Here is a 16,760-nt window from a genome sequence, read left to right on the forward strand (position 1 = left end):
TGTTTGTTTCTTTAATATGTCAAGGAATAATGAGTTTTATTCCAATTTTTGGAAGTTTAGGAATTTTTTTTAAACGACAGGGCTTCACTATGTGGCACAGACTGGTCTCAGCCATCTGGACCCAAGTGATCCTCCCACTTCGGCCTCTGGAGTGGCTGGGGCTACAGGCAATGCATGCAGGCAAGGCTACGCCTTCATGCGTGACTGGGATTTTTATTACATGCTTTTTAAAATTTCCAATGTCATATAAAATACTATACAAGAATTTTAGTATTTGAACTTTAAAGAATGTAATTTTGCATTTTTTTCTTGTGAAGGTGAATACAGATTTTCATGGGAGTAAAAAAGACAATTTAAGGTGAAGAGTATTTGGTTTTCGTGAAATAATTTGATTTCTAAAATAAAAGTAAACCGTCAAAACTTTTTAAATGCAATATGAAAATGTTTTCAATTGAAATAGTGATGGTAAAATTTGATGAGTGGTAACTGAATTTTAATTGAAATTTCAATTGAGAATACATATGATACAATGTGTATCACAAATGGTAAAAATCATGTGTATTTGAACGTTAAAATTTAAAATTTAGTGTAATTTTAATTTTGCTTGTGTGACATCAAAACAAATGGAAGTATTATGTGTGTGTGTATATATATATATAAACAATAACATAGTGTCATGAAAGTATAATATATATATATAAAATTTTCCGTGTGAAAATTTTAGATGGAGGTTTTTAAACCATTTATTTACTTTATAAAGGGTAATAAATTCACATAGTCTGCTCCCCAAACACAGTTGAGTATGTACTGTGGTGTTACGGTATATATATATCCAGAGTTTCTTTATGCATATACAAATTTTTACTCTTTACTTGAAGAGTAGAAAGTTTACACACTGTTATTTACTATGCGTTTTTTTCATTAACAATAGATCTTAGTGGTAATTCAGTGTCAGTTTTTAGACATCTTTGACATTCTTTTAAAATTGCATATTATTTCATCATCGGATGTATCATGATGTCTTTATTCATTCCCCTATTGAAAAACATTTCAGTCATTTCAAGTTTTAGTTTATTTTATTTTACTTTTTATTTTTGAGATGGAGTCTTGTTGTGTCACCCAGGCTGGAGTGCAGTGACACCATCTCGGCTCACTGCAACCTATGCCTCCTTGGTTCAAGCGATTCTCCTGCCTCACCCTCCCGAGTAGCTGAAATTACAGGCCCGCGCCACCACGCCCAGGTAATTTTTGTATTTTTCGTAGATACGGGGTTTTGCCTTGTTGGCCAGGCTGGTCTCGAACTCCCGACCTCAAGTGATCTGCCCTGCTTGGCCTCTCAAGGTGTGGTGATTACAGGCTTGAGCCATAGTGCCTGGCCTCAATTGTATTTATAAAGAGTGCCACAGTGAGTAAACATGTGAACATCAGTTCATATATAGGTAAGTATATTTGTATAGGAAAGTATATCAATTCCTCAAAATCGATTTACCGTTCCGAATGGGATGTCATTTATGAGTTCAATAGATGTCCATAAAGTTGCCATCCATATAATGAATAGCAGGTGACACTCCCATCAGCAATATCAGAATGCCAGATTTCCCACAGCCTTGTCAGTAGATGAGTTTTCAGACTTTCCCATGATTTCCAAATTCATGGAGAAAAAATATTCAAGAGTAGCTTTAATCTTCATTGAGCATGGTGTTTTTTTCATTCGGCACATGCTTGGGAACCATTTGTTTTTCCGTTTCTGTGAATTTCATGTTCATATCCTTTGTCCACCTATTTCTAGAGCAATGTTGTTTTTTTAATATTGATTTCCTATTTCATGTATCAGAATAGCTCTTTTACTCTGCTATGCTCTATTTCTCTGTTTGTCAGTCTATCTATCGAGAAGTAAATACATGCATGTGTAGGCACAGTTCAGTATACATGCATGGATTCCCCAGGTCTTTCCACTGAGAGAGTTTAGGACAAAAATACCTTAGTAGCAGTAAACACATATAGTTCCCAGATCTTGATTTCTAAATGCTATTTTTGAATACAAGGGAGCCAAGGATCTGTGGAGAAGTGGTTACTTCCAGGGCTGGGGCAGGAATATGCAGGATAACGTTAGAACAAATTGTGACGCCAGAACATGAAGAAATATTCCAAAAAGGATGGGGCATGTTGACTGAACACAGAAGACAAACATGCATGACCTCAACCTAATCATGAGAAAACATCAAAGAAATCCAAATTGATAAACATTCTGTAAAATAATTGACCATGCTCCGCAAAAGTGTCACAATCACAAAAGACAAGGAAAGAATAAGAAACGGTCACAGACTGAAGGAATCTAAGGAGAGATAACAAGTAAGTGCAATGTGAGATCCTCGATTAGATCTTGGAGAACAAAGAGGACATTCAGACAAATGTTGACAAAATTCAAATAAGGTCTGCACATTAGGTAATGGTACGATATGCTAACATCAATTTCCTGGTTGGATAATTGTATTGTATATGCTATTATATATATAATTATTATATTACAATTACATATACAATTGTATATTATATGTAATATGTAAATGTAGATATGCAATTATTTATATATAATACAATATACAATACGTATATATATAGTTATTTTATATATAACAATTATTATGTATAATACAATTATATATAGCTAACATTCGGATAAGCTGGTTGAGGATTTATGTGAATCTTTGCTATTTTTCAATGTTTAAAATTATTTGAAAATAAAAACATGGGTCATGTAGTTTTTTTGTATAGTTTAATTCTAGGCACCATAGTTTCTATTTTAGTGAGTATATTTTCTTCTTTCATGGAATTGGGATAGTCTGTCATATTAAGAAGCTATTCACTTTTGTATATTAAGATTCTTCTGGCCGGTGCGGTGGCTGACACCTGTAATCCCAGCACTTTGGGAGGCTGAGGTGGGTGGATCACCTGAGGTCAGAAGTTTGAGACCAGCCTATCCAACATGGTGAAACCCCATCTCTACTAAAAATACAAAAAAAAATTAGCCAGGCATGGTGGTGCATGTCTGTAATCGCAGCTACTTGGGAGGCTAAGGCAGGAGAATCACTTGAACCCAGGAAGCAGAGGTTGCGGTGAGCTGAGATTGCGCCACTTTTCTACAGCCTGAGCGACAGAGGGAGACCTCATCTCAAAGAAAAACAAAAAGATTCTCTCTCTAACTTACTGGTTTATCTTACTTTCGTAGCTTATTTCAGGTGATTCGTTATGTTTCTCTATAGAGGAAAATAACGTGTAGTGAGTTATAGTTTAATCTCCTTCCTTTCAATCACTGTATTTGGAATTTGTCCAATATTTTGGAATAAGCTTCCGATATTTTAACTTAAATAGGGAAGGTCTTGGTATTTTCCTGACTTCAGCTGGAATGATTTCATAGTGTCCACATGAAGCACAAGGTTATCCTTTGGCCTGAGAGAGACATATTATGCCGAGAATGGGTGTAATCCTTTTTACTTAGGAATTGTGGGTGGAGTTTTTTCCCTCCAAGAATGATTGTTAACTTGGGTCCATCAATTTCCTTTGATTGTTGTTTGTCTAAAACAAAACAAAACAAAACAAAAAACAACTTCCTGGTCTTCTCACCTATTTTCTTGTAGTACCTTTCAGCGATGCTCTGGTAATATCTTTTTCTTAATTATTATGGAATGCATGGGACCGTTCCATGCCTGATTATATGCAGAACGTTCTTTCTACAAGTGTGTTTTAGTAGTATTTCTGTACTCTGTCACACTAGGGCATTTCTCTGTTTTCAAGGATCTCCCATCCACACCGCCTCTACCACATTTATCTCCTGCTCAGCCTCCACTCCAACTGCCCAGACCTCACAGCTCTTGTATTCAGACTCTATCGATGAATCACTGAGTATGAGGCTTTACTCACAGGAAATTACTCTTCTGGCACTTCCTGACTTCTTTATGTTTTCTCACTCCGCACTTCCTCCCTGTTCCTCCGCCATGCTTCACCCTGACTTAACACAGTTTTGTCAGCTGGTGAGAAACATTGGATCTGTGAATTAAATCTGTCTCCTCGTTATTCTGAAAATGGAGTTTTCATGGACTTTTCCATTCACCTTATTGCTTTCATTGATACTCAGTAGTAGACAAGATAAACTCTTATTTCCCATTGCCTTGTTCATTTCAGAAGTACCAGGTAGAATTTTACAAATAAGCCTTGATACATATTCCCAGTAATTGTTGAGTCATTTAATTGTATGTTGTCTTGATGTTACTTTGGTCATAGATTACATTATTTCTCATTTTTGAATATCTGGATTTATATAAATTCTGTGTAATTCAGGTTTGTATTTATCCAAGTTCTTGGAAACTGCAACTGCTGTAATTGATCATAACTCTCCTAATACAGGTGTAACTAAAGTGAGAGATGCTTTTTGACTCATGAAAAAAAGACTGTAGACCAAGTCTCCATAATTTCTAGTTAATCCTATAGAAAGTTAGCCAAGATAATGTACACCTTCTTTAAAAATCTTATAAGGAAAAAATTCCATTTTGTTTCTTGAAATGAGGTATTACTTTGTCGCCCAGACTGGAATGCAGTGGCGCCTTCACAGCTCACTGTGACCTTAGACTCCTGGGATGAAGGGATCCTCTCACTTCAGCCTCCCGAGTAGCTGGAACTACAGGCGCAAACCACTGTGCCTGGCTTCATAGAAACAATTAAATATATAATGGTACTAGATAAAATAATACTAAATAAGAAATAATTTGAATGCATACTATATTAACTCTGGAATAACGACACTTAAGTAAAAGATAAGTTCATTATAACAAAGGGAAAGCTTGTAGTTCAGAGGATAGCTAAACTAAATTTTTCGCAGGCTGTGAGAAGCATAATAATTAAACATGAATAAATGAAATATGCAGATTTTAATATTTTTGTTGAAAATTGGATAGAAATATTTGGTTTGTTTAGTTGGAACCTGTGAGTGATTATTATGCGTATAAATAGACATTCAGTTATTGCAGATAAATTCATTGGTGGTAAAATAAAACATTTGTGTAGGGTTTTGGAATTCAAATCTTTAGATTATTTATCTGGGCCAGGGGCAATGGCTTACGTCTGTAATCCCAGCACTTTGGGAGGCTGAGGCGGGAGGATCACCAGGTCAGGAGATCGAGACCATCCTGGCTAACATGGTAAAACCCCATCTCTACTAAAAATACAAAAAAATTAGCCAGGCATGATGGCTCAAGCATGTAGTCCCAGCTACTCGGGAGGCTGAGGCAGGAAAATCGCTTGAACCTGGGAGGCGGAGCAGCCTGGTGACTAATTACAAATTAGTGATTTGTATTTCACTAATTATCTTTTCTGTTATCCAGAGTCTCTGAAATGCTATTAATAATATGTATTTTTACTATTATATAAAAGTTAATCTTCAAAAATCACAATAACATCACTTTACACGTACTAGAATGGCCATTTTTAAAAGGCCATAATAACAATTATAGGTGAGGATATGGAGAAGCTGGCACCCTCCTACACTGCTAGTGGGAATGGAAATTGGCGCTTTGGTATATGTGCTGCTGAAGTGAGCACGGAAATTGGCACTTTGGAAAACAGTCTGGCAGTTCCTTGAAGGTTAAACATAGAGTTAGCATATGACCCAGCAACTCCACTCCTAAGTATACACCCAAGGGAAGGAATTAATCTGTCCACATGGAAATTCGTACCTGAATATTCACAGTATCATTTTTCATAACAGCCCCAAAGTGGAACTCACCCAAATGTCTATCGTCTGCTGAATGGATAGAGAATATGTGGTGTCTCCATACGGTGGAATATTATTCAGCCATGAAAGCAAAGGAGGTGCTGTTAAATGCGGTATAATATGGATGGACCTTGAAAACATTACGGGAAGTGAAAGGATCCATCACAAAGGACGATATATTGTTTGATGTCTGTCTTAGTCACTTTGGGCTTCTTTAACAAAAGTATCATAGACCATGTGGCTTCAACAACAGGATTTATTTCTCACAGTTCTGGAGGCTGGGAAGTCCAGATCAAGGCACTGGTACGTTCAGTGCCTGGAGAGGACCTGCTTCCTCGTTCGTAGATGGCTGACTTCTTGCTGCATTCTCCCACGGTAGAAAGTGGGAGCGAGGTCTCTGGGGTCTCTTTTCTAAGGGCATTGAGACCATTCATGAGGATTCCACCCTCATGACCTCATCACCTCCCGAAGGCCCCATCTCCTCCTATCATCACATTTGGAGTTAGGATTTCAACACATGAACTTGAGGGTGGACACATACATTCAGTCCATAACAACTCCTATTAAATCAAATGTCCAGAGTGAGTCAACCTATGGAGACAGAAGGTGGATTCGTGGGTGCCTGTGGCTGGGTGTGCGTGCATGTGGGGAATGGGGAGTGCCGCTTAATGAGTTTCTTTTTGAGGTGATGATGCTGTCCTAAAACTGATTGTGGTGGTGATTGTACAACTTCGTAACTATACTATCTATACAATATTGAATTGTAGACTTATGTGGGTGAATTGTGTGGTTTGTGAACTATATATCCATAAAACCATTATTTTAAAAATCTAATCTTTAAAAAATGTCATAGCAGAGCCAGTGAAGGTAATGGATTAGTCAACGGTTCCTAAACCCAAGTATTTTAAAGAAATCAAGGTGACAATTTAGGCAAGAGAAACCATTAGAGTTGTATAGAGAAGAATGGAAGGCAAGGAAAATAATCACACTTTTGCCTCTGTCAGGTTGGAATCTCTAGAAGTTACTATTCTACATGACTTAACTTGCAGACCCAGGGCTACATCAAAAATAAAAGAATTTGAAAAATCCGGCAGGGCACGGTGGCTCATGCCTGCAGTCCGGCACTTTGGGAGGCCAAGATGGGCCGATCACCTGAGGTTGGGAGTTTGAGACCAGCCTGACCAACATGGAGAAACCCTGTCTCTACTAAAAATAGAAAAATTAGCCGGGTATGGTGGCGCATGCCTGTAATCTCAGCTACTCAGGAGGCTGAGGCAGGAGAATTGCTTGAACCCGGGAGGTGGAAGTTGCTGTGAGCCGAGATCTCACCATTGCACTCCAGCCTGGGCGACAGAGCTAGACTCCGTTTCAAAAAAAAAAGGAAGTTTCTATTTTACAACTCTCCTGTTTCGGCCTCTGTCCTAAGTACCCACCACTACTAGGAGCAGTTCCACTGATGCATCTCTTGTGAATGAGCAATAAGCACTTTTGTCAACCTTTTAGAGACACAGAAGCTAAGATTTATCTGACGGTTCTTCCCAAGTACCTAAATACTACCTCCTTTTATTTTTTCAGGGTAAAAAAGATACAGTAAAGACATAAATACCACGTTTGACAAATGGAAAAAAAGGAGTGTCCAGAAAAGAGTCGCAGCAGTGAGGAAGAGCTGCCAAGACCGTGAGTGACTTTGCGCTCTGTGAGGGCTCCTGGTGGCTGATTCTTCTGCGTCTCATTATAGTTCATGAGATACAGAGGACCATGGATGTTTTCTAGAAGAAAGGTTCTGCTCACATTTTATTCATTCACCAGTCTCTGCATGAATGAAGGGAAAACCCCCATGGGCACCCAGGTGTACTTTTTTTTTTGACACAGAGTCTTGTTCTGTTGCCCAGGCCAGAGTGTGCTGGTACCACCTCAGCTCACTGCAACTTCCACCTCCTGGGTTCAAGCGATTCTCCTGCCTCAGACTCCTGAGTAGCTGGGATTACAGGCATGCACCACCACACCTGGCTAATTTTTGTATTTTTAGTAGAGTCGGGGTTTCATCATGTTGACCAGGCTGGTCTGGACCTCCCGACCTCAGGTGATCCGCCCACCTCGGCCTCCCAAAGTGCTGGGATTACAGGTGTGAGCCACCACGCCTGGCCCAGGTGTACTTTTTAGACCTTCTCTCTCCTCCCCTGATTCTGACCTTTTTAGACCTCTCCTTCCCGGATTCTGAACATGGCAACTTCATACCTGAGCAAAAGTGAGTCTGGGGCTGTTCTTCCAGCTCTTGCCTTGATGCATGGGCCTATGGCCTTGACCATGCTCTTGACAATCCCATAGCACTGTGCCCAGATCAGAGCAGAACCAAGCAGCCTGACTCACTAAGTTCTCCCGCTGTGTGTTTTAGTGGCTTCTCATCAGCACCAGGCTTATGTCTCATTTGTAGAAAATGAATGCACTGTTTTACGTTGTCTTGGAACTCAAAACAAATTAATCTGACCAAATATTTCTATGTATGCAATTCAGACACTGCTGCAGAATGAATGTTTGTGTTCTTCCAATATTCATATGTTGAAATCCTGACTTCCAATGTGATGTTATTAGGAGATGGCACCTTTGAGAGGTGTCAGGTGATAAAGGTAGAGCCCTCATGAATGGAATTAGTTCTCTCATGAAGGAGACCCTGGAGAGCTCCTTTCTCTTTCCCCATGCTTGGACAGAACAAGAAATCTGCCCTCTATGAATCAGGAGCAGACACTGATCTACTAGCACCTTGATCCTGGACTTTCCAGCATCCAGAGCTGTGACAAATACGTTTATATTGTTTACAAGCTTCTCAGTCTATAGGTTTTAAAAATAGCAACCTTGGCCAGGCATGGTGGCTCACGCCTGTAATCCCAGCACTTTGGGAGGCGGAGGCAGGTGGATCACCTGAGGTCAGGAGTTTGAGACCAGCCTGGCCAACATGGTGAAACCGCATTTCTACTAAAAATACAAAAATTAGCCGGGCATGGTGGTGGGCACTTGTAAGCCTAGCTACTCGGGAGGCTGAGGCACGAGAATCACTTGAACCTGAGAGGTGGAGGTTGTAGTGAGCCAATATCGTGCTATTGCACTCCAGCCTGGGCGACAACAGTGAACCTCTGAATCAAAAAAAAAAAAAAAAAAAAACAGTCTGAAATGACTGAGACAGATGCTCTGGCATGCATGAAAGGCCACGGACTAGGATGAATTGTTTGCTTTGGGAAACCAGTGTTTCCAGCTCTTGTGCTAAGTAATTTTGGCCTTCTATGATTAATCACCACAAGGATTTGTGACGAGAGTACTGTATCCTTATTTTACAAGTTAGAAAGCTGATACTCAGAGAGGTTAAGCAACAACTTTGACAGATCTGTCACTGCTGAGTGATGTCTGTGAAAGGCAGTGAATGCAGATTTCTCTGGTGTCCATTATCCCTGACATGCTCACACTAAATAAAGAGGTCCTACCTTCAGATAAGTTCGGTCCATCCAGTGTTGTGCAAACGACTTCATCAGGTTAACATTCCCTCCTGTTTAGGACCAACAAGTGATAGAAGAGTGGGGCCCTTCTTATGCTCCTATAGTTTACTAAAATACAGTATCCTTTCAAAAGCCAGTAGTGAGCGTCGCCAAGTGTGACAGACTGTGATGAACATTAGGGAATTGAGAATCAAAGGAAGCATGCCTCCTGAGATAAGATCATTGTCTACTAAGTGGTAACAGCGATGCAGTTAATTCAATAAAAATGTGGGCCGGGCGCGGTGGCTCACGCTTGTAATCCCAGCACTTTGGGAGGCCGAGGCGGGCGGATCACGAGGTCAGGAGATCGAGACCACGGTGAAACCCCGTCTCTACTAAAAATACAAAAAAAATTAGCCGGGCGTGGTGGCGGGCGCCTGTAGTCCCAGCTACTTGGAGAGGCTGAGGCAGGAGAATGGCGTGAACCCAGGAGGCGGAGCTTGCAGTGAGCCGAGATCGCGCCACTGCACTCCAGCCTGGGCGACAGGGCGAGACTCCGTCTCAAAAAAAAAAAAAAAAAAAAAAAAAAAAAAAAAAAAAAAAAAAAAAAAAAAAATGTGGAGGAATGGCATTTTATTATAGGATGGGCATCAAAGAAGGTGTCTCTAAGAATGGGCATCTCTAAGGATAGTATCTCTAAGGACGGCATCTCTATGGATGGGCATGTCTAAGGACGGATATCTCTAAGGATCGGGCTACTTTCACTACATCACGGTGAGGAGATTGTCCCACCATCGAGCTCCTCTGACATGCTCACATTCCAACTCCATTTGTGTTTTCCCAGGGACCGCAGATCCAGTAGGAACGTAGATGCATCCAAACTCATAAGAATACAAGGACCATGGAACGTGTTGGTTGACAATAGCATACGGGAACTGCAACACACAAAAACTGGAATTTTTTCTCAGGCTGAGGCCTGTGTGACAGATGATACGTAAGGGACATCTGTTTGTTGGGAAAAAATTAAAGATTTGGAATTTTACTCCACTGGTTTATGTACATTCATAAGAAGCAAAGACATGTAGGTTATTTGCATAAAATTAGTATATATGTTACTTTTCTTCTTTGTTATCTTAAGTTTTTATTTCAAAAGTGTTTGTATCTCATAAGAAGTAGGAAAAAAAGATCTGAGCCCAGTGGCTCACACCTGTAATCTCAGCACACTGGGAGGTGAGGGCAGGTGGATCACCTGAGGTCAAAAGTTTGAGACTGGCCTGGCCTACATGATGAAACCCCATCTCTACTAAAAATACAAAAATTAGCTGGGCATAGTGGCCCACACCTGTAATCCCAGCTACTCAGGAGGCTGAGGCAGGAGAATCGCTCAAACCTGGGAGGCGGAGGCTGCAGTGAGCTGAGATCGTGCAACTGCACTCCAGCCTGGGAGACAGTGAGGCTTCGTCTAAAAAAAAATAATAACAATATTAATGATAAAGTAGTTGGGAGAAAAGGGCAGAGTTCCCCTGTGGCCTTCACCCAGCTTCCCTCATGATAATACTTTTTTTCTTTTTTTTTTTGAGACGAAGTCTTGCTCTGTCGCCCAGGCTGGAGTGCAGTGGCGCGATCTTGGCTCACTACAACCTCCGCTTCTGGGGTTCAAGCGATTCTTTTGCCTCAGCCTCCCAAGTAGCTGGAATTACATGCGCCTGCCACCACACCTGGCTAATTTTTTTATTTTTAGTAGATACGGGGTTTCACCATGTTGGCCAGGCTGGTCTCAAACTCCTGACCTCAAGTGATCCACCTGCCTCAGCCTCCCAAAGTGCTGGGATTACAGGCATGAGTCGCTGCACCCAGCCGATAATACTTCCTGTAACAATAGCGATATGATTTGGATGTTTGTCCCTTCCAAATCTCATGCTGAAATGTGATTCCCAGTGTTGTGAAGTGGAGCCAGGAGGGAGGTGATTGGATCATGGGGGCATATCCCTCATAAATGGTTTAGCACCATCCCCTTGGTGATAAGTGGCTTCTCACTCCGAGTTCCTGCAAGATCTGGTTGTTTAAAAGTGTGTGGCACCTCCCCCCTCACTCTCTTGCTCCTGCTGACATCATGTGACAGGCCTGTTCCCATTTCACCTTCCACCATGAGTTAAACATCCCTGAGGCCTCCCAGAAACCAAGCAGAAGCTGGTCCCATGATGTACATCCTGCAGCACCATGAGCCAATTAAACCTCTTTTCTTTGTAAATTGCCTGGTCTCAGATAGTGCTCTATAGCAATGCAAGAATGATCCAATACAGGCCAGGCACGGTGCCTCACTCCTGTAATCCCAGCACTTTGGGAGGCCGAGGGGGGCGGACCACCTGATGTCGGGAGTTTGAAACCAGCCTGACCAACATGGAGGAACCCCGTCTCTACTAAAAATACAAAATTAAGTGGGTGTGGTGGCACATGCCTGTAATCCCAGCTACTCAGGAGGCTGAGGCAGGATAATTGCTTGAACTCGGGAGGCAGAGGTTGCAGTGAGCCAAGATCACGCCATTGCACTCTAGCCTGGGCAACAAGAGCAAAACTCCATCAAAAACAAAACAAAACAAAAAAAACAAAAAAACCAGAATGACCCAATACAAACAGTCATTGCTAATACCAGGAAACTGATGTTGATACCGTGCTGTTAACTCAGGTATAGATTTTATTTCAGGGTGATATTTCACAGGCTGAAAAGCACTGCTAATGAGGACAGGAATTCCTCAGTCTTGCTTAGTCCATGCACCCTTTTAACATGGGATATTTCAAAGGCAGTGCTGCACGCTGGGGACCATGGATGGTAGAGCTCAAGGAACTACTTTGTTTAATAAAACCTAACCCAGACTGGGCACAGTGGCTCACAGATGTAATCCCAGGACTTTGGGAGGCCAAGGCGGGTGGTTCACTTGAGGTCAGGAGTTGGAGACCAGCCTGGCCAACATGATGAAACCCCGTCTCTACCAAGAATATAAAAAATTAACCGGGTGTGCTGGTGCGTGCCTGTAATCCCAGCTACTGGGGACGATGAGGCAGGAGAATAGCTTGAACCCGGGAGGCAGAGGTTGCAATGAGTTAAGATCATGCCACTGCACTCCATCCTGGGCAACAGAGCCAGACTCTGTCTCAATGTAAAAAATAAAAATAGAAATGAAACCAATGCCAGATACCCCAAGGCAGGACCCTCTGGTCAACTGGACTACAGCAGAGGTTCTAAAGTCAATGCTGTCCAATAGAGTTCTCACCCAGGATGGAAGTGTTCCCTGTCTGTGCTGTCCAGTGTGAAAGCCACTGGCCACACATGGCTTTTTCTTTTTTTTAACATACATACTTTAATTAGAATTGCTGAAAAAATATTCAGGATTTTTGCTCTTGTTGTTGATGTTTTTAGCAGGCTTAATTTTCCAGCTGAAACCCGATTTTACATTGCAAGCAAATGTTCTTCTTTTTTTTTTTTAGACAAAAGTTGTCTTTAGTAATAATTCCTCAGTTATTTTCTTTCTTTTTTTTTTGCTTTCCTTTTTTATCAATGGTTTTTTTCTACAGTTTGGTTTTGAACTTACTTCAAAATCTCTCAACAATTGCTTTCACGGATATTCAGCTGATGGAAGTGTTCACTGTTGTAACCTTTTGTGGAGAGTGCTTTGGGAATATCTGTCAAACAGTAATGCTCAGGCTGGGTGTGGTGGCTCATGACTGTAATCCCAGTGCTTTGGGATGCCAAGGTGAAAGGATTTCTTGGGGCCAGGAGTTCAAGACCAGCCTGAGACCTCATCTCTGTTCCCTGGGGTCCTCTTCAAAGCAGATTTTGTTGCCAGATGTCCCACGCCTATGTCCATTCCCCAGAAAAATTCTTTTAGTTTCACATGGCTGCGGAGGCCTCACCATCATGGCAAAAGTCAAAGGAGGAGCAAAGGCATGTCTTACTTGGTGGCAGGCAAGAGCCACGTGTGGCTTTTGAGCACTTGAAATATGGCTACTTCAAAGGAGGAACTGATTTTCACATTTAACAATTGAAAACTAAAATGTAAATAGGCATGTGTGGCTAGTGGCTGTCATATTGGCCAGTGAATATCTTGGCCTAAAGGACACTCCATCACTCCTAACCTCGATCTTGATTCCTGCCAGCCATAGGAGGACAGCGCCAAGCCTTCAAAAATGAAGAAGAGAAAAGGATCTAGCATAGGACTCTCATGTTCCATATCTGAATAAGGATCCTTGATGGGAAAAGAAAATGTGTACAATATCCATAATTTTCTTTTTCTGTGAGCATTTTTGTGCTTTATGCAACCCCTCTCACCATTTGCAGGCAGAAGGGAGAAGAGGAGATAACTGTTCCATGGGTTCTTATAACACAGGCCCAATCTCACTAATGCCCTGCAATCCCAATCATCTTAGGGTCCTATTCTCTCGGGCACCAATTATGGATGAAGGGAGACTACAAATTAGGAATATCATCCTTTCCCTAAAATTCTTAGCAAGGTTATATAGGTCAACATACTTGTTGACCTATTATGAAACCAAAGTTTGTGGCAAATGCTAGATGTTGAGAACTGACTGACGTCTGCTTCCTAGGATGGAAAAAGCAGCATATAGTGGGAAACAGAGACCCAGTTAAATTTAACATAATGAGACATAAGAAAGGGTCATGGGAGTCTGAGAGGTGAGATGGAGTCGTAGGGGCCTGAGGAATGACTTCCCTAAGATAAAATATGGGCCCTAAGATAAAATATGGGGTCTGTGGCTATTAACATAAAATCTTCCTGCACAGCCTATGCTATCATCAGGCACCTACCTTATATTCATAGTAAAAATTCTGTTCTTGTTTTCCAGGGTATACAGGGAGCTACCCCATGTTTCTGAGATCCGTTATGACATCTCACATTTTTTCCAAGAAGGTGATGAAGCAGAGGCAGAGCCATTATTGTTCCATGCTGTTCCTGAGTGTCAACTATCTGGGGAGGACATTCCCAGGTAAGAAAACTATTCCGTTGGAAAACTATTGGATGCTGTGTCTCAATATCACAGAGGAACATGAGAATTAGAGGGATTTGGGTATTTTTCATCGAACTCGGGAGAATGAATGAGCTTATGCAATGCTAGCAATGAATCCAGAAATTTTTGAAACAAACCTTAAGCAATGACATTTTCTTCCATGGAGGTGTCTAGAGAACCTGTACACGAAAAGGCGATGAGCAATGCAATCAAAGACCAGTGGGTTATTGGTTAAGCTGTTACTCAATGCATAAAACCAACGTAATTCTCTAGGAAACTGGCTGATGATGAGGCTGAAGGCCACAGTGGGGTCCTGAGGTTTAACACCAGGAAGGGGAGAATGCATCTATTTGTAGGGTATGCCAATTTCCAAGGGTTGAATGTCCCCATCGTGGCAGATTTCAAACTACCAACGTGAAGCCCCCGATGAGGGAGTTGAAAGAACACACGCAGAAGTCTGTCATCCTACTTTCACCACACAGATACCAGAGACATAAATAACCTCAAGGGCATAGACTGCTGAAAAGTGTAGAAAAATGACTGGAAATTGGTATGTTTTAATATGTATTACTTTTGTTTTTAATATGATTTATTTAAATGTTAGCTTGTATCATTTAATTTAGACTAATGGTTGTGTTGAACAACTTGGTTGCAAAAGCCCTGAAAATGGAACCGTCGGCTCTCATGATCTGGGATGCGCTGTTTGCAGTTCAGCACTGGGTTCCTCCCACTTTCTAAACCCCCTCCTCAGCAGGCAGACTCCAGCATGCACATGCACCAGGAGAGAGAATATAAAATGGCATGTTTACTCCTGCTGCTTTGCCTGTAGCTACCCGAATCCACAGCAAAATGTGTAGCTGCAGACAGCAACCAGTCTTAGGATGTCAGCCCAGGGGTCTCTCCGTGCTTGGCTTGCCCACAGAATCCTTCTGAGAAAAGCACTGTAGAGCCTTTCTCTTCATCCCGCTTCTCCAGGTACCTGTTCTTTTTAAACCTAATCCATGTGTCAATTTCTCTGCTGGTCTCTTTCATGTTGAAATAAACAGACATCTCAAGGAATAGATCAAAGGCAGAGAATCTGATGGAGTTGGTTGCCTTCCTCCGGAAGGTATCACGTGTTTTAGGGCAGCTTTCTCTCCAGAGGCCTAACGAACCATTGGCTCTCGCTGTTGGTCATAGAGCCCATGTTGGCTAATATTGGAATCACCTGTGAGGCTTTGAAAACGCTGATGCTTTGGTGCCACCTCCAGGCTTCTGATTCAATTGATGTGGGCTGTGACCTGGTATTGGGTGGTTTTTAAAGCTTCCCAGGTGTGGTCAAGTTTGGAATTACCTTGGAATATAAATGCATGCATTTTACGCATTGGTGAATTACTGCTTCAGTCTTTGATTCCAACATCGTATGATACCAATCGGAGCAATCAATTTAAGCCAGAGAATCTGGGTTGTGTCCACATTGAACGTGGGCATAATACAAAGTGAAGAGGGAGAGATGTCAAGACACATTTGGCTCAAGGGAGCATGTTATCTCTATTATTTATGAATGTGGATAAAAATATCTTCATTCAAAATGTCTTGTGTTTCTTGATAGTCTAGATCCGCTCAGTTTAAGAGAGCTCCGATTGGTATCATATGATGTTGGAATCAAAGACTGGAGCAGTAATTCACCAATGCGTAAAATGCATGCATTTATATTCCAAGGTAATTCCAAACTTGACCACACCTGGGAAGCTTTAAAAACCACCCAATGACAGGAGTGTTCCGTTCTCTGCTACACAGTGTTATAGCTGTGAATGACATGTAGGTGTTGAGCACTTGAAATATGGATAGTGCAACTGAGAAAGTAAAGTTTACCTAAGTTTAATTCATACAAATTTAAATAGCACATCCGGGTAGCGGCTACTCTATGGAACAGTGCAGCTCTAGTTTTCAATAACATCGTCTTCATCTTCATCAACTGATTCGTGATATTTTTCATCTTTTTGTAACATGGGGATCCCAACCTCCAGCGTATCAGAAGAGCAGGAATCTTCAGAGGGACAAGATTCAGGTAATGGGCTAATAGGGAGAGGAGTGAAGGGCGTGTGGATTGATGGAAATGTTCTGTGGTTTTATGTGGAGAAGACCATTTAGAGTCTTTTGTGCAGATCAGGAGTGCTTTCCCTTACCTTGGCCACAGCACACTGTGCAGTTTAAATGGGGACATGTAAGCTTCTCACCGCTGGGGCATGGAAATGCTCAGGGGAGTCAGTGCGTGGTCCTGGTGGCTGGGGACAGCAGCAGGGACTAGGAAGGATGCACGCTCTTTCGCCTCTGCAGCTTTGGAGTTCAATACTTTTCTGATCTGGACTTTCCTCACCAGCAGAAGGTGTCTTCTGCTATTTCGGACCAGTAGAAATGTAGGTGCATTGGTTCCAGTCCTCAGCAAATGGTGCCTCCCACCAAAGCTGTCCAGCCTGGTTTCCCAGAAAGCCCTATGGAATTTGGGGTATACGTTTAGTCAT

General features: G+C 41.7%; 1 protein-coding gene across 50 annotated transcripts in view; it reads left to right on the plus strand.

The window, feature by feature from the left end:
• CARD8 (caspase recruitment domain family member 8) overlaps positions 1-16,760 on the plus strand; it is a 53,399-nt gene that overhangs the window by 8,177 nt on the left and 28,462 nt on the right. For 16 of the 50 annotated variants that reach the window (XM_063615866.1, XM_063615875.1, XM_063615868.1 and 13 more), the window contains 4 exons: positions 7,343-7,444; positions 10,079-10,228; positions 14,095-14,235; positions 16,266-16,306. In XM_063615866.1, coding sequence (XP_063471936.1) covers positions 7,386-7,444; positions 10,079-10,228; positions 14,095-14,235; positions 16,266-16,306 — 391 coding nt within the window. In that variant the 5' untranslated portion in view covers positions 7,343-7,385. The other 34 variants (XM_055235849.2, XM_063615890.1, XM_063615883.1 and 31 more) reach the window with 8 other exon arrangements.

Source organism: Symphalangus syndactylus, chromosome 13, assembly GCF_028878055.3.
Source record: "Symphalangus syndactylus isolate Jambi chromosome 13, NHGRI_mSymSyn1-v2.1_pri, whole genome shotgun sequence".
NCBI lineage: Eukaryota > Metazoa > Chordata > Mammalia > Primates > Hylobatidae > Symphalangus > Symphalangus syndactylus.